The sequence below is a fragment of the Theropithecus gelada genome, chromosome 5 (genome assembly GCF_003255815.1).
Source record: "Theropithecus gelada isolate Dixy chromosome 5, Tgel_1.0, whole genome shotgun sequence".
Classification (NCBI taxonomy): domain Eukaryota; kingdom Metazoa; phylum Chordata; class Mammalia; order Primates; family Cercopithecidae; genus Theropithecus; species Theropithecus gelada.
Genome location: NC_037672.1, coordinates 66,506,816 through 66,526,451, shown reverse-complemented (window position 1 = coordinate 66,526,451; position 19,636 = coordinate 66,506,816). Strand labels below are relative to the sequence as shown.

At 37.5% G+C, this 19,636-nt stretch overlaps 2 protein-coding genes across 9 annotated transcripts in view; one reads left to right on the top strand and one right to left on the bottom strand.

Moving 5' to 3' along the window:
- The window catches only part of RCHY1 (ring finger and CHY zinc finger domain containing 1), a 43,133-nt gene extending 39,391 nt beyond the window's left edge, over nucleotides 1-3,742 (bottom strand). For 2 of the 5 annotated variants that reach the window (XM_025385175.1, XM_025385176.1), the window contains exon 1: nucleotides 3,023-3,742. In XM_025385175.1, coding sequence (XP_025240960.1) covers nucleotides 3,023-3,112 — 90 coding nt within the window. In that variant the 5' untranslated portion in view covers nucleotides 3,113-3,742. The remainder of the gene's footprint in view (nucleotides 1-3,022) is intronic. The other 3 variants (XM_025385178.1, XM_025385179.1, XM_025385177.1) reach the window with 2 other exon arrangements.
- THAP6 (THAP domain containing 6) lies at nucleotides 3,260-18,867 on the top strand. Of its 4 annotated transcripts, none has more exons than XM_025385180.1 (5): nucleotides 3,260-3,347; nucleotides 4,260-4,359; nucleotides 5,595-5,802; nucleotides 9,787-9,912; nucleotides 15,789-18,867. In XM_025385180.1, the coding sequence occupies exons 2-5, from the start codon at nucleotides 4,280-4,282 to the stop codon at nucleotides 16,041-16,043; spliced, it is 669 nt and encodes a 222-aa protein (XP_025240965.1). In that variant the 5' UTR covers nucleotides 3,260-3,347; nucleotides 4,260-4,279; the 3' UTR covers nucleotides 16,044-18,867. The 4 variants fall into 4 exon arrangements, with proteins under 4 accessions (XP_025240965.1, XP_025240968.1, XP_025240966.1 ...); XM_025385181.1 differs by having other exon boundaries at nucleotides 3,289-3,820; XM_025385183.1 differs by lacking the exon at nucleotides 9,787-9,912.
- Nucleotides 18,868-19,636: the final 769 nt, after the last annotated feature.

Genomic DNA, 19,636 nt, shown 5'->3' with positions numbered 1-19,636 from the left:
CATACTCATTAAAAGTCTTTAGGTATTGAAGAAAATCTCACCAAAAAAAAAAGTCTCTTAAAAAAGCTTCCAATCTCTCAAAAGCTAACAAAAGTTTTCCAAAATTCTAATTTTTGTGTGAAAGCTTGAATTTTATCACTGGCAACAAATACTGTCATTTTCATTTGTAGTGAGTCTCACTTTTATCCTTTTTGAGAAAATGTCTGCCGAACACCCAAATGTGAATGACTACAGTTTTTTCAAGTAAAAAAGTTGTTCCAGGAAAAAAAGCAACTAGTTCACTTTACAATCCAATTGCACAAGAGCTTTTCCTCAAGACAACCCTCTAATTTCAGTTTGCAGAAGTGTTTGATCAAAACTTCCCATGTCATTGAACGGCATATTAAAAAGACATATTCAAGGGTTGAAATTTGATTAAAATTAATGATTTTACTGCTTTGTCAACATTTTTAAGAGAAGCTGGCTTTTTAAAAAAAACTATAGGTGTAGTATAGTTCAGTGCCACTGTCTTGATTCAAGCTAAGGTACTAGCAGTACTAAACAGTGCTTTTCCACCATCAGTGCATGTGTCAACAGACTGAAAAAAAAAAACAAATATCTTAGTATTCACAGAAAGTAGTTTTGGCCTTGCAGACCCCCTGAAAGGACCTCGGGAATCCCCAGGGGTCCATTCACCACACTTTGAAAACCACTGCTACAGAACAACAGCGCACCCTCTCTGCATCTCAATTCCAAGCATGAAATTCTCTAACCATTAACTCCTCCCTAACTTACTCCAAGTCTCCCCTTGCAACACCCTAGTTCCCTTCTCTCTTCCTCTACACTCACGGATAACAATCCCAACCCTGGTTAAACCCTATTTGACTTACATCAGAAGCAGCTGAATATCACTAGAGAAAAAGCATCACCATTCTTGCTGGTTCATATGAAGTGGACACTTACTATCACGTTTCCCCAATCAATTCTGTCACTCTTCTAGCGTCTAAGACCTAAGACTTAGATGATCATTTCACTTCTCCTCTGGCTTTAAAACTCTAACAACTCTTTCTTCCTCCTTAACACTCTGCTGATGACCTTATTTCACTATAAAAACAGTAAACATACTTCCTGCTGATAGGCCTGAAAAGAATACCGTCCTATAATCTCTATTAACTTACTTGCAAATATACCTCATCCTCTGCCTTCCCTTACTAAGAACTGAGTCTATGTTTCTAAGGCCGACTTCTTCACTTGTGCACTGGATTTCATACCCTTTGGCTACTCAAGGACAATGCCCTTACAGTTTTCTCTCCCTCTCCTGCATTATAAAACGTTCTCACTCTATTGTATCATTTACTAGAATATACAAACATGCTGTAATAGTTCCTCTCTTAAAGAGGAAAAAATATGGTGCCACATCTCCCAGCAACCACACCTTATTATTTGCTTCCCAGCAAAACCCCAAGAATAGCCTATAAATGTTATTTTCAAATACACTCCTCCCATTCTCTCTTAAATCCACTCGAATCCTGACATCTCTGCTAGAACTCTTCTTGTCAAGATCACCACTGACCTCTTCCTTGCCAAATCCAAAGGGCAATTCTCAGTTATCTTACTCAAACAGCTGCATTTGACCTAGTTGACCACATCCTCCTCGAAATGCTTCACTTGGCCTCTGGTATTTAAGGGGTGGGGGTGGGGGGGCGCAAAACCTGTTTGACACCCAGGGCGAAGTATCTTAGTGCTATGATACACAGATCTAGTTGTGTGGTTTATGGGGGGCAGGCAAGATGTTAAATTCCGTTTTAGACCTCAAGTTTGAAAGAGTAATAATACATCTCAGTAGAAATTGAATCATAAGGATAGCATTCAATTTCCTTACACAACATTTGGTGGCTGACCAACATTTTTAAGGAGCTTCATCCAGTGCAGTGGAGCAACGTTCATCAAGCCATGACCTACAGAAAAGAGTTTAGGATGCACGTAGAGGCCTGAGACTAGAACCTGCTTCTAATAATGAGGCAATGACCAGCAAGGCTGACTTGTGAAGTGAAAGGACAAAAAGTAATAATACTCAGATTGATAGTAACAGTCATGATATTAGTAATAGATGATAAATAGTAGTAATACATGATAGTAATAGTCATGGTGGTATACATTTACCACTCATTTACTTCAGGGAATGCACCCTGTTAGACACCATACATGCCCTTTAGTATATAATCCTCATACACTTTTATGAAACAGGTGCTATCATCTCCATTTTACACATGAGGTAAAGAGGAGCAAGCTAAAATCACAGTTATTAAAGAGGAGAGCTAAGATTTGGGGATAGGGTGGTTGAGGTTCCAAAGATCAAGTTTTCCAAGAGAAATTTTTGTACTGTTTCTTGCAAGGAAAATCCGGAAACTTCAATTGAATACGTATCAATTTAAAACAAATACAGATTAAGAAGTTTTCTCAAAGTAACAATACAAGCTCATTAGGCACTTTCCTATACATAATTTTCTATTTAATGGCAATTACATGATTGTCTTCTTTTTTGGGACACATGTTTTTTCCTACATAGGTCTGACCATACGCATTGCCTCTAAAATGAAGCTGGCAGGCAATAAAACTTTACTACAGGAGCTGAAATCGTATTCGGGTTCTCCACCTGTTTATTTCCATTATCTCCACTTCCATTATTTCATCACACACCTGAACGGAAAACCCAGTACAGGCCCGGGGCTGCCTCAGTCTACTTTAGCAGCAAAAGACGAATAAGCCCACTGGCAAAGAGACCACTGTGCAAGCCTAATCACTTCCCAAGAAAGAAGGGTTTTGCTTTCAACGTACGAAGCAGGTAGGAAAGGTGGGGCTTCATCGCCTTGCCAAAAACGTTCTCCTCAAGAGGAACCCAATTCCAGGTGAAAAAGGTATCCTGAAAAGCAGGTTAACCTCAAACTTAAATCCAAGCCTAACCGGCTGCCCAGCCCGCCCCAGCCCAGCCCAGCCCAGCCCGGAGGAAGCTTGTCGGGGAAGAGCCCATAGAAGGCGTCACCTTCAGGAGACATCCTCTGTCATAGTGCTCGCAGCCCCGCTGTCCTCGCTCTTGACCGCTGGCGCCATCTTCCCGCGCCGTCGCCGCCATCTCCTCCACCGCCCCTCACATTCCACCGATCCTTCCCCCAGGATAAAAACCACGCCCAGAGAAGCTGCGCCTCTCTAGCACACCCCCTCCCAGCCCCAGCAGCCACCAGCGCCAATATGGCTCCTAAGCACGTGACACGGGGCAGACGGATTTCCGGTTCCCGGGGCCACGAGGCGGAAGCGAAGGCAGACGCAGTGTCCGTCGTTGACGTTAGTCGCAGTCTTCGCTGCTAACGGTAATAACTCTTAGGTTGCCTGTTTTTCCCCCCATCGCTACCCGCCCAAATCTCAGGGCGTGGTTCGGCGCGAGGTGGGCGGCAGCGGCGCGGAGACGCCGGTTGGCGCCTGAGGAAAAGACGCTCACTAGGTGCATCGTTACCTGTGACGGGCGGCCCCTCCCTCTCTCCCTCCGGTGGCGGGGAGCCTGGAGAAAGGGGCGGAGTTCGGCCTGGGCCCTGGGCTCAGCGGGTCCCGCGCGCCGCTCCTGGACGCCAGGGCACTCGCTAGCACCTGGAAGTGCTTCTTGCTTCCTCCTTTTCCCGTTTACTTGCTGTTCATTCAAAGTATGTACTGACATTCACTATTGCCAGTCACCAGCTAAACCGTAAGGACAAAAAGTAAGAAAAAATAGACACACTCCACCATGACCTCATGGAACTAAGACTGGTGGAGGAGGAAGACATTAATAAGAGCGATCACTGCAATAAATGTAAGATTACAACTTGGAGAAGTGCTAGGACGAAGTGTGTGTCCTGTGAGAGCTAATATTAGAGCAGCTCTGACAATCTGGGTGTCAGTCATGGAAGGTTTCCCTGGCGAAGCGATGCAAGCTGAGAGCTGAAAGATGGGTAGGAGTTAGTGTGCAAAAGGCTTTGTGGCATAGAGAACATGGTACCTGTCAGAAGGTGGAAGGGAAATGTACAAGCCAACAAAATTGAAATCAGACTCGGGGTACATAGCTAAATATGTTTCTCCTTATTAAAGAGTCAAGACCCTGGAAAATGTTATAAGCAAAGCTGCAGGTGTTAGAAGAAGATACTTGTCTTTAGCTTTCTAACCTGATTTCATGTTTCCTAAAACGCCGGGAAAGGGAATATATTCCCCTTCAGCTTTCCAGTTACTGACTCAACATTCTAATTTTCTTTCAGCTCTGTTATGAGTTGCTAAAATGGTGAAATGCTGCTCCGCCATTGGATGTGCTTCTCGCTGCTTGCCAAATTCGAAGTTAAAAGGACTGACATTTCACGTGTAAGATTGTGCTGTAGTTAAGCCAAATACTTTGGCCGTGTTATAAAAAGCAAAAGACAGTTCTGCTTGTCTTCAATTTTGAACTTTAGTTCCCGAGTCCTTTTTAAATAACCTGTTTTTAAAATTTGAAGTGACAATGTGATACCTTTACATGTTTATAATTTAGTTTAAAAGTTTTAAGATACTTTAAGATACGAGAGACTGGTTTACAAAAAGTACCATAAGACTAACTTTTGCTAATATTATTACTTTGTATTTTATCATATCGCCAAAGAAATTCAATGTTGTTTACATATAGTTTACAATCTGAATGCAGGAGCTTTGCTCAAATATATTGCCGTTTCTATTTAGAAATAGATCAAGCATAGGTTATACAGAAAAAATATAAATTACAAGTTCAGACCAAGGGATCTTTAGCTGTGTTGCAAATAAATCAAGATGATTTTAGTTTCATATTTTAGCCATTCTCCTTAGAGCCGTGAAAAAGTAAGTGAAAGAGTAGTAAGATTTAATAATTGTTCACTTGTTAAAGGTTTATTTTGCTGCTTTTGTGCCAGGCACGGTGCTATGTGTTAGAGAAAGATCTCCTAGCTATTTGGTTAGATATAAAGAAATCAAAAAATGAGCATATATATATCCTACCTTATTTCAGAAAAATTTGAACCAGCTTGAAAATTGAATCAGATATGGCTATTGGCCTTCATATCTCTCAAAATAGCTCTGATCTCCAGAACTCCACACTCTGCAGCTATTCTCTGCATTCATTCACTATGTATCTGTAGACCTGCTATGTATTAAATGCTGTACTAAGCAATTTTCTGTTGCTGACAGAAGAATGGAATTACAAAGGGCCCTTTTTATCGAGGATAAATTGTGGATATCATTTCAGATAGGAAAAGGCCCAAGTGATAATTCTTTTATCATCTATAGATGAATAAATACTTTCAATTGTGGATCTTACTATAAGATGCTAAATATCCATTGAAATTTTTCGTCCTTATAATATGAGAAAAATTAAAATGAGGGCCATATATCTGCAGCATGATTGGCAGAAAATCTGAATATTAAAATGGAAAGTTACCAAAGCATGAATTATGGTTTCCTAAATACTGTAATTCTCAAGACTAATAACAAACTAGTTAACGAATCAATTTAGTCAGTTGTATAAGACAGCTTTAATTCAATTATGTAGCAATAGTATTTGATTTTAAAATATTTTTTTGATTTTTTTCTAGATTCCCCACAGATGAAAACATCAAAAGGAAATGGGTATTAGCAATGAAAAGACTTGATGTGAATGCAGCTGGCATTTGGGAGCCTAAAAAAGGAGATGTGTTGTGTTCGAGGCACTTTAAAAAGACAGATTTTGACAGAAGTGCTCCAAACATTAAACTGAAACCTGGAGTCATACCTTCTATCTTTGATTCTCCATATCACCTACAGGTTTGTTTATGAGATACTATTTACCATCATTGCTCACTTTCTTTTTTTTTTTTTTCTGAGATAGAGTCTCACTCTGTCACCCAGGCTGGAGTGCAGTGGCATGATCTCAGCTCACTGCAATCTCTGCCTCCCAGGTTTAAGCAATTCTCTGCCTCAGCCTCCTGAGAAGCTGGAATTACAGGCGCCTGCCACCACACCTGGCTAATTTTTGTATTTTTAGTAGAGACGGGGTTTCACCCTCTTGGCCAGGCTGGTCTTCAACCCCTGACCTCGTGATCCACCCTCCTCCGCATCCCAAAGTGCTGGGATTACAGGCGTGAGCCACCGCGCCTGGCCATTGCTCACTTTTTGTGATACTATTCGCTGCTCTCGCTAACATTTTTATTGTTTGCTTATTCATTTGAAGTCCATTCTTGAAGTTTTAAATTTATAGACTGCATCTTCAACTTTTGTAATGTGTAGTAGGACTGTTTTACCAGTAACCACTCATAAATATTTGTACATTACTAATGTTTGATGAAATGGACTGACTTTAGGAATTAGCATAACTCAAGATTTTTGTCTAAAAATTGAAGTTAACGTAAGAAGGTTGAATAAGGTTCCTTATTTTAAACAGGACTAAAATGAATATTATTGTAGCTGGCTTATATCCTTATTTCCTTGAACTAAATTCTGCAAATAAAATTGTTGGATCAAAGACTATATACACTCTTTAAAGATTTGCTTTTGATAAAGATCTTCCAAAGCCTCATAAGAAGGTTGAGCTGATGTTCCAAGTTGGCAGTCCTTAACACTGGGGTAGAAGTCAAGAGCAGAACTACTAACAGGACTAAAGTACTTGTAAGAGCCACATACATGGAAGCGTAAAGTCTAGGTAGGATCAAAAGGAAGAAAACCAAAAAAGAGATGCGAGCACAGGAGAAGAAAAGGTCAGGAAAAGAAAGAACAGTCGAATAAGTAAATGCTAATTGAATTCTGTGTTTTTTTTCTCAGTAATATTCCCATAGATTGGCTGCCTCACCCTCAGTATCTCTCTTGACTTTATATACCTAAAAGTGAATTTCCAGAACCTATAGATATTGATTGATTGATTCCAATGTGGAAAATTCAGGGAGAGCCTCCATTGAAAGGGATCTCCTTCCTGGCAGTTAAAAACAAGAGAAGTAGCCAGAAGCATACCCGCTCCCATGCAGTCCTGGTCACTTGCTGCAGTTGGTCATATTGTAGAACCTGAGTGCTCAGGTAGAGAATGCCTCACTTTCTTCTGTACTAATAAATATACAGTATCTTGGGAAAGTTGCTCTAGGGCTTTTGTTTTTTCCTACCACCAAGGTGTCATCTAGCTGTAATGTTAAGAGGACCTTAAGAAATACAGGCATAATAAATCAAGTAAACCATAAGTTACTAACTTTTAAAAAACTATTGATTTTCTTATAACAAATAAATTTTTCACTTTAGAAAATAAGATTATAGAAGCAAAAATAAAATAAATAATCACATAATCTGTAGATAATACTGTGAACACTTTGATCTGTATCTTTGTAATTATTTATAAATATGCTTTATATAAATTCATCTATATTTATATAGATAATCTTCTGGAAATAGAATTACACGGTATACCTTTTCCTTTATTTGCTTTATTGGGTTTTTTAACATAGTGTGTACTGTGTGCCAGGTGCTATTCCAAGTACTTTACATTAATCTATTAACACAGTCCTTGAAAGAACCATGTCAGGTAAGTACTATTACTATTTTCATTTTATCACTTGAGAAAACTGAGGCCCAGAGAACTAGAATGCCTTCTCCAGGGTCACACCGCTATTAAATGGCAGAGGCTAGATTTGATCCCAGGCATTTTGGCTTCAGAGTCTGCTATTAACTACTACTCTCCATGACATTAAATATTTTCTTACAACCATAGCTTTCAAACTTTAGTCTACATAAGGATTATCCAGTGAGTTTGTTTAAAATACAGAATCCTACATCTTCCAGAGAATTAGATTCAGTAAGTTGGAGTGTACTTTCTAACATCCCAATCTGTTTCTGCTGCAGATCTATGGATCACATGTTTAAGAGAAACCTATATAGACCATCACTTTTTTAAACTAAACTTTATATTGAAGTAAAGCATATTTATGGAAGAGTGCTTATAAGTGTACAAATCAATGTGTTTTCACAAAGTGGGTATACTCATGTCACTCCCCTCAGACCAAGTTATAAAACATTACAGGTACCCCAGAAGCCTCCCTCACATGCTTTCCCAGTCACTACACTTGACTTTATCACTGTCAGTTATATACATGGAGTCCTGTCTACAGTATGTACTCTGGATTTTTTAGCTCAACATTTTGTGTGATTCATCCACATTGTAGCATGAGATACTGGTCCGTTTATCTTCTTTGCTGTATAGTATTGTGATGTACAAATAAACTAATTTCTTCATTCTACTATTAATAAATGTTTGGGTGGTTTTTCACATTGGGGCTATTATAACTTGTGCAGCTCTGAACATTTTGGGGCACGTCTTTTGGTCCATTTATGTACACATCTCTATAGGATATATATATGCTTCAATTAGAAGAGGAAATTACTAGGTCCTGGTGATGTGGATGTTCAGCTTGAATATATATTGCCATTGTTTTCCAAAGTGCTTTTGCAAATTTATAGTCCCACCATCAGTGTATAAGAATTCCTTTGGTTCCATATCGTTGACAGTAGTTAGTGGTGTCAATTATATAGACCATATATTACTGACCATATAGTAGTTGATCCTACATATGAACAATAGTATATGTAATCAGTCTTCAATATTGTGTATAGGCTGTCATCTTTCCTTATTTTAAACAGGACTAAAATGAACATTATTGTAGCGGGCTTATATCCTTATTTCCTTGAACTGAATTCTGCAAACAGAATTGTTGTTGGATCAAAGACTATATACACTTTTTAAAGATTTGCTTTTGATAAAGATCTTCCAAAGCCTCATTAGAAAGCTTGCACCAATTTGTCACCCTACTAGCTATGCATAAGAATGTCTACCTACCCTAATCCTTGGTATAAGTGGTATTTGTAAACTTTGCTAAAATTGATAGGCAAAATGGCATCTTTTTGTTTTAATTTATCTGTGAACACTCGTGCATGTCTACATTTTTTCATGGGTTTATTGGATAAATGTACTGTTTTATGAATTACTTATTCAGGTCCTCTTCTATTATGTTTTCCTATGCTGTTTTGTAAAAACACTGGATATCGAGGATACAAATCATTTAACTGCCATCTACATTGCAGTTCCTTTTTTTTTTCCCCCTTTCTCCCACTTTCCTTCCCAGTTACTTTTTATTGTTTGTCTTCAGTTCTAGTTATGGCATAGGTTTATTTTTTTTGAAATTCAAGCTTTTTTCAATGTAGTCAATTCTGTATTTTCTCTTGTGTTATATGACTTTAGCCTTCCTCCCCTTAAGATTATATAAATAATCTCTATATTTTTTCTACCACCTATAGTTTTCTTTTGTACATAAAATTTCAGTACATGGAATTTCATTGTGGTTTATTATATATAAAGGATACAACTGCTTTTCTTAATTAGTTGATTTTTACGTGATTTGTGGCCTTATTTAGAATGCCACCTTTATCCTAAAGGCATCTATCTACTTGATCTATTTCTAGGTTTTCCTGTCTAGTCCTAAAAAAGGAGCACACTATTTTAATTATTGTTACTGTGTATTATATTTTTAATAGCTTGTAGGGTGTATCCTCCTACACTCTTCCTTTTTAGGAAAATTTGTGTTTTCAGATGAACCTTAGAGTTGTGTTCAGGAAGTTCTTTTAAACTTATCTGAGTGGAATTTACTGACTTTTAAAAGCAATTTCCATGAAAAGAAATGTGGTATTAACTTCACTATACAAAATTAAGAAGGAATAAAAATGTAACAAAGGACAAAAGTATCTCACTTGATGATTGTTATTAACTATTCTTAACAGGGGAAAAGAGAAAAACTTCATTGTAGAAAAAACTTCACCCTCAAAACCGTTCCAGCCACTAACTACAATCATCATCTTGTTGGTGCTGCCTCATGTATTAAAGAATTCCAATCCCAGTTCATTTTTGTAAGTAAATTACTTACTGAGCTCATGTTAATTCTTTTAAGATGAATATGTCCTCTCCATTAGAATCAAATTTTTCAGAATCCTAGCAAAATCTAGGGGTTAATATGTAATATCTACAAATAATATTGCTTCCTAGAATCATAATAATTTGTATATATGCAACATCAAAAGAGAGGTAGTTAATCCTTTGCTTACATATGTAGTTCATTGAAGAAAGCTTTTTGCAAGGATATTTCTACCAAGGAAATAATTATTCTCTCTAACTGCTGTAATTTCCATATGAAATATGTAATAAAAAATAGCTATTTCTCTAAGTTTTCTCAGTCATACACATACAGAGTATTCAAGCTTGCATTTATTTATTCATCTCATTGCTTATTCATGTTAGAGGCAGGCATGGAATCTAGATCTCTTTTACTATCTTGATTAACATGGCTTTATAATAATTTATTTTTGTGGCTACATAGTATGTGTGTATATATATAGGATACATGAGATATATTTAGGTATACAATACATGATAATCACATTAGGGTAAATAGGGTATCCATCACATTAAGCATTTATCCTTTATGTTACAAAAAAATCCAATTATACTTTTAGTTATTTTTAAATATATGATAAATTATTGTTTTTATTTTTAAATATACAATAAATTATTGTTGGCTATCGTCACCCCGTTGTACTATCAAATACTAGATCTTATTCAGTCTGTCTAACTATATTTCTGTACCTATTAACCATCCCCACTTCCCCGCATGCCACTACCCTTCCCAACCTCTCATAACCATCATTTTACTCTCCTATCTCTGTGGGTTCAATTGTTTTGATTTTTAGATCCTGCAAATAAGTGAGAATATATAATGTTTGTCTTTCTGTGCCTGGCTTATTTCTATCCATGTTGTTGCAGATGTCTAAATCTCATTTTTTTAATGACTCAGTAGTACTCCATGGTGTTTAAGCACCACATTTCTTTATCCATTCATCTGTTGATGGACACTTAGGTTGCTTCCAAATATCGGCTATTGTGAACGGTCTGCAACACACATGGGAGTGCAGATATCCCTTTGATATACTGGTTTCCTTTCTGTGTGGTATACACCCAGCAGTGGGATTGCTGGATCATACAGTAGCTCTATTTTAGTTTTTTGAGGAACTTCCAAACTGTTCTCCATAGTGGTTGTACTAATTTATCCTAACAGTGTACAGGGTTCCTTTTTCTCCACATCCTTGCCATCATTTGTTGTTGCCTGTTTTAGGTATAAAAGCCATTTTAACTGGCATGAGTTATTTTGTCATTGTAGATTTGATTTGTGTTTCTCTGATGATCAGTGATAATGAGTTCCTTTTCATATGCCTGTTAGCCATTCGTATGTCTTCTTTTGAAAAATGTGTATTCAGATGTTTTGCCCAGTGTTTAATCAAATTTTTAGATTTCTTTCCTGTTGAGTTTTTCGAGCCCATTATATATTCTGGTTATCAATCCCTTGCCAAATGGATAGTTTACAAACATTTTGTCCCATTCTGTGGGTTGTCCCTTCACTTTGTTGATTGTTTCCTTTGCTGTGCGTAAGCTTTTTAACTTGATGTGATCTCATTTGTCCGTTTTCCTTTGGTTGCCTGTGCTTGTGGGGTATTACTCCAGAAATATTTAGGCCAGGTGTGGTGGCTCATGCCTATAATCCCAGCACTTTGGGAGGCCAAGGTGAGTAGATTGCTTGAGCTCAGGAGTTCGAGACCAGCCTGGGAAACATGGTGAAACCCCATCTTTACTAAAAATACAAAAAAATTAACTGGAGGTGGTGGCATATGCCTATAGTCCTAGCTGCTCAGGAGGCTGAGTGGCAGGATCACTTGAGCCCAGGAGATCAAGGCTGCAGTGAGCTTGATCGCACCCACTGTACTCCAGCCTGGGCAACAAAGTGAGAACTTGTCTCAAAAAAAAAAAGAAATCTTAGCCCAGACTAATGTCCTGGAGAGTTTCCCCAATGTTTTCTTGTAGTCGTTTCATAGTTTGAGGTCTTAGATTTAATTCTTTAATCCATTTTGATTTGATTTTTGTATTTTGTAAGAAGTAGGGGTCTAGTTTAGTGTTTCTGCATGTGGATATCCAGTTTTTCCAGCACCATTTATTGAAGAGACTGTCTTTTCCCCAGTTTATGTTCTTGGCACCTTTGTTGAAAGTGAGTTCAGTGTAGGTGTGTGGATTTGTTTCTGAGTTCTCTTTTCTGTTCCATTGGTCTGCGTGTCTGCGTTTAGGTTTATGGCATCTTTAACTTATCACAGGCTATGTTAAAGTATTATTTCTCTTATATACAAAAATCTTATATACTTTCATTTTTCCTTTCTCAATCTTTGTGCTATTGCTGTCAAGCATTTCACTTTTACATATTCTATAGACTCCACACCATACTGTTATTTTTGTTTAAACAGTAAATTATTCTTTAAAGATATTTGGATAATAAGAAAAAATCTGATATTATCCATGTAGGTGGCATTTCCAGAGCTTTTCATTCCTTTGTGTCTGTCCATATTTCCACCTGTTATCATTTTGCCTGCAGGATTTATTTTAACATTTCCTATAGGGCAACTATGCTGGTGATGAATTATTTTAATGTTTCTATTTCTTAAAAAGTTTAAGCTTCACTTTTGAAAGATATTTTTACTATGTAATCAAATTCTAGGTTAACAGTTTTGGGGGCTGGGGCAGTTGTTTTTGGTACTTTTGAAGATGTTGCCCTACTGTATTCTTACATGCACCATTTCTTTTTTTTTTTCCCCCAATTAATTTTATCTATCTGTACTGTAGTACTCATCACTGTGTATTATTTTACTATTATCTTCTTTTTTTATTATTATTATTATACTTTAAGTTCTAGGGTACATGTGCATAACGTGCAGGTTTGTTACATATGTATACTTGTGCCATGTTGGTGTGCTGCACCCATCAACTCGTCAGCACCCGTCAACTCGTCATTTACATCAGGTATAACTCCCAGTGCAATCCCTCTCCCCTACCCCCTCCCCATGATAGGCCCCGGTGTGTGATGTTCCCCTTCCCAAGTCGAAGTGATCTCATTGTTCAGTTCCCACCTATGAGTGAGAACATGCGGTGTTTGGTTTTCTGTTCTTGCGATTGTTTGCTGAGAATGATGGTTTCCAGCTGCATCCATGTCCCTACAAAGGACACAAACTCATCCTTTTTTATGGCTGCATAGTATTCCATGGTGTATATGACATGCACCATTTCTAATGAAAAATTTAATTAGGCCGGGTGCGGTAGCTCAATCCTGTAATCCCAGCACTTTGGGAGGCCAAGACAGGTGGATCACGAGGTCAGGAGATCAAGACCATCCTGGCTAACACGGTGAAACCCCCTCTCTACTAAAAAATACAAAAAACTAGCCGGGCGAGGTGGTGGGCGCCTGTAGTCCCAGCTACTCGGGAGGCTGAGGCGGGAGAATGGCGTAAACGCGGGAGGCGGAGCTTGCAGTGAGCTGAGATCGGCCACTGCACTCCAGCCTGGGTGACAGAGCAAGACTCCATCTCAAAAAAAAAAAAAGAAAAAGAAAAATTTAATTAATATCATACTCACCTTTATTCTCTGTACCTAATACTTCTTTTTTTCTTTGCTTTTAAGAATTTGTCTGGTTTTTAAAATTTTTTATTTATTTTTGGAGACAGGATTTTACTCTGTCACCCAGGCTAGAGTGCAGTGGCACACTCATGACTCACTGCAACCTCAACCTCCCAGGCTCAAGCAATCCTCCCACCTCAGCCTCCTGAGTAGCTGGGACTTACAGGTGTGTGCCACCATGCCGGACTAATTTTTATTTGTTTTTGTAGAGACCAGATTTCCCCATGTTGCCTAGGCTGGTCTCAAACTCCTAAGCTCAGGCAGTCCCCCTGCCTCAGCCTCCCAAAGTGCTAGGCCAGGCATGAGCCACTGCTGGACAAGAATTTTTGGTTTTTCTACTGCTTTTGCCTAATCTGATGGTGATATGCCTTGGTTTCATTTTCTTCATATTTCTTGTGATTAAGATTTGTTGAGCTTTTTCATTTATCAGTTTATAGTTTTTATCAAACTTGGAAAAATTTGGGCCATGATTTCTTCAAATATTTCTTTCTATCCCAATTTGTCCTCTTCTTCAGGAATTCTAATTACATGTATATTGGGCCGTCTGAAATTGTGCAACAGGTTGCTGATGCTTTATTTTTTTTCTATCTCCATTTCTCTCTGTAGTCCATACTGGATAGTTCCTGTTGCTATAACTTTCTATTCACGAAATCTTTTATTCTGAAATGTTAAATTTCAAAAAATACACTGCCATTCTCTCCAGTGTATTTTTTTACCTCACATATCACAGTTATCTGTAGATATTCTATTAGAGTCTTTTTAATATATTTTATGTACTTAACTTTTTGAATAGATGGAGTACAATTTTAACAACTTTCTTAATTATATTGTCTGCTAATTCTAACATTTGTATCAGTTCCAGCTTGGTTTCCGTTGATTGATTTATCTCTTATTATGACTAATGTTTTCCTGCTTATTTGCATGCCTGGTAAATTTTGCATGCCATGAATTTTGAGTTTTAATTTGCCAGATGCTAGATATTTTTGTATCATGTTTTCTTGAGCATTATTCTGGGGTACAGTTAGTTAGAAACTGTTCGACCCTTTCAGATTTTACTTTGTTTGACAAGACCATTTTGTATACTTAATGTCCATGAACCATGACATTTTCGAGTCCGGCTAGCGGGAATAATGGCTATGCCCCATGAGCATAGGGCACTCCTAATCTCTGGTTGTTCTTTCCTCAGCCTTGAGTAGTTTCCTCACGTTCATGTGCTGATCTTACTCCATGGAATACTCAAGGTGGAGCCTCTGAAGATCGCAAGTTTTTTCTGTGCAGCTCTCATCTGTCTAGTACTTTGTCCTGTGAACTGTAGCCACCTTGGTTTCCCTGGATGTTTTACACTACCTCCTCAACTCAGTCTGCTAAGCTCTGCCTGGGTTTCCCTTCCTTGCCCTGAGGCCTAGAAACTCTCATGCAGTTAGCTGGAGCAGGCTTAGGTCTTACCTCTTTGTTTCCCATCTGTCCACAATACTGCTGTCTTTGCCAAATATCCATTATCTTAAAAGCTATTTTTTTCTGTCTTTTAGCCTTGTGTTGGTTCTTTGAGGTAGGGGTCAATCCAGTGTCTATTATTTCATCTTGGCTGGAAATAAAAGTCTTCTCTGCTAATTTTAATATTAAATAACAACTTTTCAAGATTGTTTTATAGTACCTTTATAAGCTATGTCAGTGTTATTTTCCCTATTTTCAAATGAAAAAGGAATAAAAGCATACCCAACAAATTTAAGCATAACCATAGTAAACACCGAGAGGAGTTGTCTCTTAAAAATTCCAAAACCAGAGTCCTGTCTAAATCCCTAACACCCAGCCTGAGAACCTGTTGCAGTACTGCTTTCCTGTCATATCTTATCAAATGCAATAGCCATCCAATAAGTAACCCAGCTAAAAATTTAAATTTGTTTGATAGGTAAAAATTAAACTTAGCAGCACCACATTGAAGGAACAGAAGCTGTAAAGTCCATTGCAAGTGTCATGCTATTCATAGAGATAAGTGCTTCCCGTCCATAATATTCTGCAGTCCTTGTGTATGCCTGGCCTTAGTAAAAGAAGGGAGGCCTTTAGCACCCTAAATATTGCTTCTACCCCCATCTTCTTCCTGTGTTCCTTAACCTCTAAATATCACCAACTTAAAGATGTTCTCTAAGCATTGTAAATGAAGAAACAGCTTAAACCTAGTTATAAGCTTTTATCCAACTACATGTCTGTCTGATTAATAACTTGGTGTTTATATTTTTAGGAACATAGCTACAGTGTAATGGATAGTCCAAAGAAACTTAAACATAAATTAGATCATGTGATCGGCGAGCTAGAGGATACGAAGGAAAGTCTACGGAATGTTTTAGACCGAGAAAAACGTTTTCAAAAATCATTGAGGAAGACAATCAGGGAATTAAAGGATGAATGTCTGATCAGCCAAGAAACAGCAAATAGATTGGACGCTTTCTGTTGGGAGTGTTGTCAGGAGAGCATAGAACAGGACTATATTGCATGAAATAATTTCATGTTGTGTTCTACCTAAAATTGTCATTGGTACAAATTTTTATAAAATCTCATTTATCATCACTAAATGATATCCATCATTTAAAGTGCTGCTTTGGATTCTCTGGAGCATTATGCATTATAGTTGTTATCCAAAGACTTTTTTGAAAATATGCAGAAATTTGTGGTAATTATGTATTTGTGTGACTTGTGACAATTATGTTTTATAGACCTACACTAGTGCCAGGTCACTACTGTAAGATGTTAAAATCTCAAGAAAATTTCACAGAGCTAAAGAAATGATGTCAAATTAGTCACATTAAGCTATAGTAGAAGGAATTGGACACTTCTCCAGCAACATCAGATTTTTGGCTTCAAAGGAGTACCTTTACTTACATGTGCTTTATGGTAAGTACATTGAATTTTACTTTAAATGCATTTTACTACAAAGCACAATTCATTAATAATACATATCCATCTTGGATTCAATCCAAGGTGCTTTAGCTATCAGTAATACCAAAGGATCTTTTTACAAGGCTTCCTGTGGTATTGACTCTGAGAATAACACATGGTGAAGATCTGTTGGCTTTTAAAATTGTTCAGAGCCAATTTAAGAAGGCCCCTCATGAAGTCTCAGTTTTCAGTACAGTACATCATTCCTCCTCACTAGGAGCACTTTGATGTAAACCAGAATAGCTTTAAAAGACGAAAAGGGTCATATATCTGATTTTTAAATGGTTAGTTGCTCTGACAGGTCTGAACACTTTGCTTCATGACTATTTCATCATAAAGGTATATCTTCAAAATCTGAATGCCAGTACTAGCTCTATACTTTTAATACTGCTTTGTATTTTATGTATAAAGTAGTATTGCTGACATTTTTTAAAAATACAAAATATAAAAGAAACCATTAAAAATTAATAATTGTGGCTCTTCCAGTTGAAATAGGAATTGGAGAGAAGGGATTCGAATATTTTAATTAGGGAAGTAGATTATTGTCCAAGGGCTTTTATTTAGAGAAATGAGTAATTAAAATAGCAGCTTTAGAATAGCTTCTTACTGAATATGCAAAGGAATAATTCCTTGTTATTTCCTAATTGATCCAAGTCTCATAAATTTAGCTTTTGTCATAATTCCTTACCCAAAACAACTGAAATTAAGAGTCATAAATACTGTGGGTTAGAATAAAAAGCATTTGCCAAAGCAACAGTCTACTTAGAAGCATGTGTACATACATGAACCTCATTCAGAAGTCCATGCTGTAGCAGTTAGAATTTGAGTATCAGCCATTTCACTGTAGTAACAAAAATTGAATTGCATTTTGTGCTCATTTGTTTATTGTAATTTTATTTTTCTTACATTAATATTAGTTAAGATATGGTCACTTGAATTTTTTGTATTTAAGAATTTTCTGTTTTAATGCATGTTACACTTTTATGTAGGATTCCAAACCTTCCCTCTAAACGGGATTTAACCCACATCTGCAAGATCAGCGTTATGCTAAGAGGAAATCACTGAGGCCATATCTTTTTACAACCTGAAAAAAAAGTAGTAAAAAGGTAGTTAAAAAAGGCCAAGTGGTGGCTCATACCTGTAATCCTAGCACTTTGGGAGGCCAAGGCAGACAGATCACTTGAGGTCAGGAGTTCAAAACCAGCCTGGCCAACATGGTGAAACCCCATCTCTACTAAAAATACGAAAGAAAAATTAGCCAGGTGTGGTGGCACACTCCTGTAATCCCAGCTACTTGGGAGAACCGAGGCAGGAGAATTGCTTGAACCCGGGAGGCAGAGGTTGCAGTGAGCCAAGATCACGCCATTGCACACTCCAGCCTAAGCAACAGAGCGAGACTCTGTCTCAAAAAAAAAAAAAAAAACTCTTTCATTAATTACCCATTATTTATTTTAGTTACCTAATTTTGAGTTCATAAATGAACACCCTAATGGAAAGTTTGGATATGATCTTAGGTTTTATGGAGATGTTTTCAATAGAGATTATTTTTCCCTCACCCTATTTGTGAGTATATAAATTAAAGTAAGTCAGTGGACAGTGGAGAAAAGTAAGAGGGTAGATCCAAACACAGTATGTCTAAATTCTAGCACTCTACTGGCTGCTTAGAATACACCAAACCTGGAAGACCTTTCCAAGAGTAAAATCCCAGTCTGCCACTATCAAAATTGCCACAGTTGCTTTTACTACTTGCGTTCATAGTAGACTCAGCACTTCTTTTTCATTGGACCTAGTATAACTGAGAAATAAATAACTGTGTGCAAAATATTGGTATCGTTAAGGACCCAGAGCTGCCCATTTTCTCTTTATTCTAATAGGAAAATAATTACTGATAGAAATCTGAGATTTAAAATAGGGTCCTCCCTGCTGCTGCAAACAATTGCCTAAGCACGGTATGTATCTTAGTCCTCTGTTCCCAGAGATTCCAACCTAGCCCAGGAAAGAACTGTGCTGTATAAAGCAAAACCCAAGTCATCCCCCTCCAGAAGTTTCTCTGGCAGCCAAGGCTGACCCTAAGGGTTCCACTTTGCTTTAAAAGCTAGGAGTGGCCTCTAGAGCCAGGAACACATTAATACAACAGTTCAACCTCAGCACCAAGTCAGGTCTGAAGCTCTTGATATGTGGAATTTTTCTGTATATCAAGTTCAAATTTCTGGAAATAGACTTTGGTTGCTAATGATAATTAATTTATACCATAGTCTGTAATTTGAGAAAAGGTGAAATGTATTAAATATATATTTAGTTTTAATAAAAAGATAAAATTATTACAGAAATAATTGATAGAAAATCTATTATTTATTTGAAAAATAAAACATTTTCTCCAGTAATGTGTTATGTGGTTTTATACATTGAGTTATTCAATAAAATGGGCAGAGAAAAATGGAGAGTACATACATAGAGGTTTTGCTCTAATTTCTCCTCCACAATAACTCTAATATGAGGTCTGCAAGCTTACATGACCCACATAGCAGGCCAGCTTTCAGCACAACATGGACCTACCATAGAACCCTTTTCTATTTTGGCCCTCACTCAAAACTGTCAGATTTGATGTCATCTAGTATATAGAGGAGAGCAGCATTCCTAGGTGTGAAATTTAGAACCCAAAGAGGCCCGTCAGGCATTGTGCTTTCTTCTTCATAGTGGAACATACAAGTCGTAATAACTTGTCTCTTACTTTAGGGGAGATGTCTTAGCATGCCCTAGATCACTGGATACTTCTCCCTCAAAATTTTACTGATGTTTTAGGCCCCTGAATTTCCTAAGTTTTATCTCACCCTCTGGAGCACATGTGCCTTATCAAGGCCTCCAATTAACTAGTCCTCCCATTGGATTAACATAATCCATCAGTAGAGTGAACTAAGTGATTTTCCATAAAATGTCTGTCTGGTCTAGACTTCTTTCAATTATAACAGAAGCAAGCTCATTAACGTATAAGCCTTGGGGACAAGACCATATATGTATACTTCATTTTTTCCATGTGAATGTGGGCTGTTCCTGATCCTTTTCTCTAATAGGGATGGAAACCATGCACCCAATGGTTGTATGGCATCTACCCATAGACATGTTAATCTGCTCTGACAAAGATGCCACATCTGG

Excerpts from the sequence above, each read along its gene's own strand:
- THAP6 (XM_025385180.1), top strand. The coding sequence starts at position 4,280 with ATGGTGAAATGCTGCTCCGCCATTGGATGTGCTTCTCGCTGCTTGCCA. Across the intron at positions 5,803-9,786 it reads ATTCTCCATATCACCTACAG|GGGAAAAGAGAAAAACTTCA; the intron begins GTTTGTTTATGA and ends TATTCTTAACAG. Across the intron at positions 9,913-15,788 it reads TCCAATCCCAGTTCATTTTT|GAACATAGCTACAGTGTAAT; the intron begins GTAAGTAAATTA and ends TTATATTTTTAG.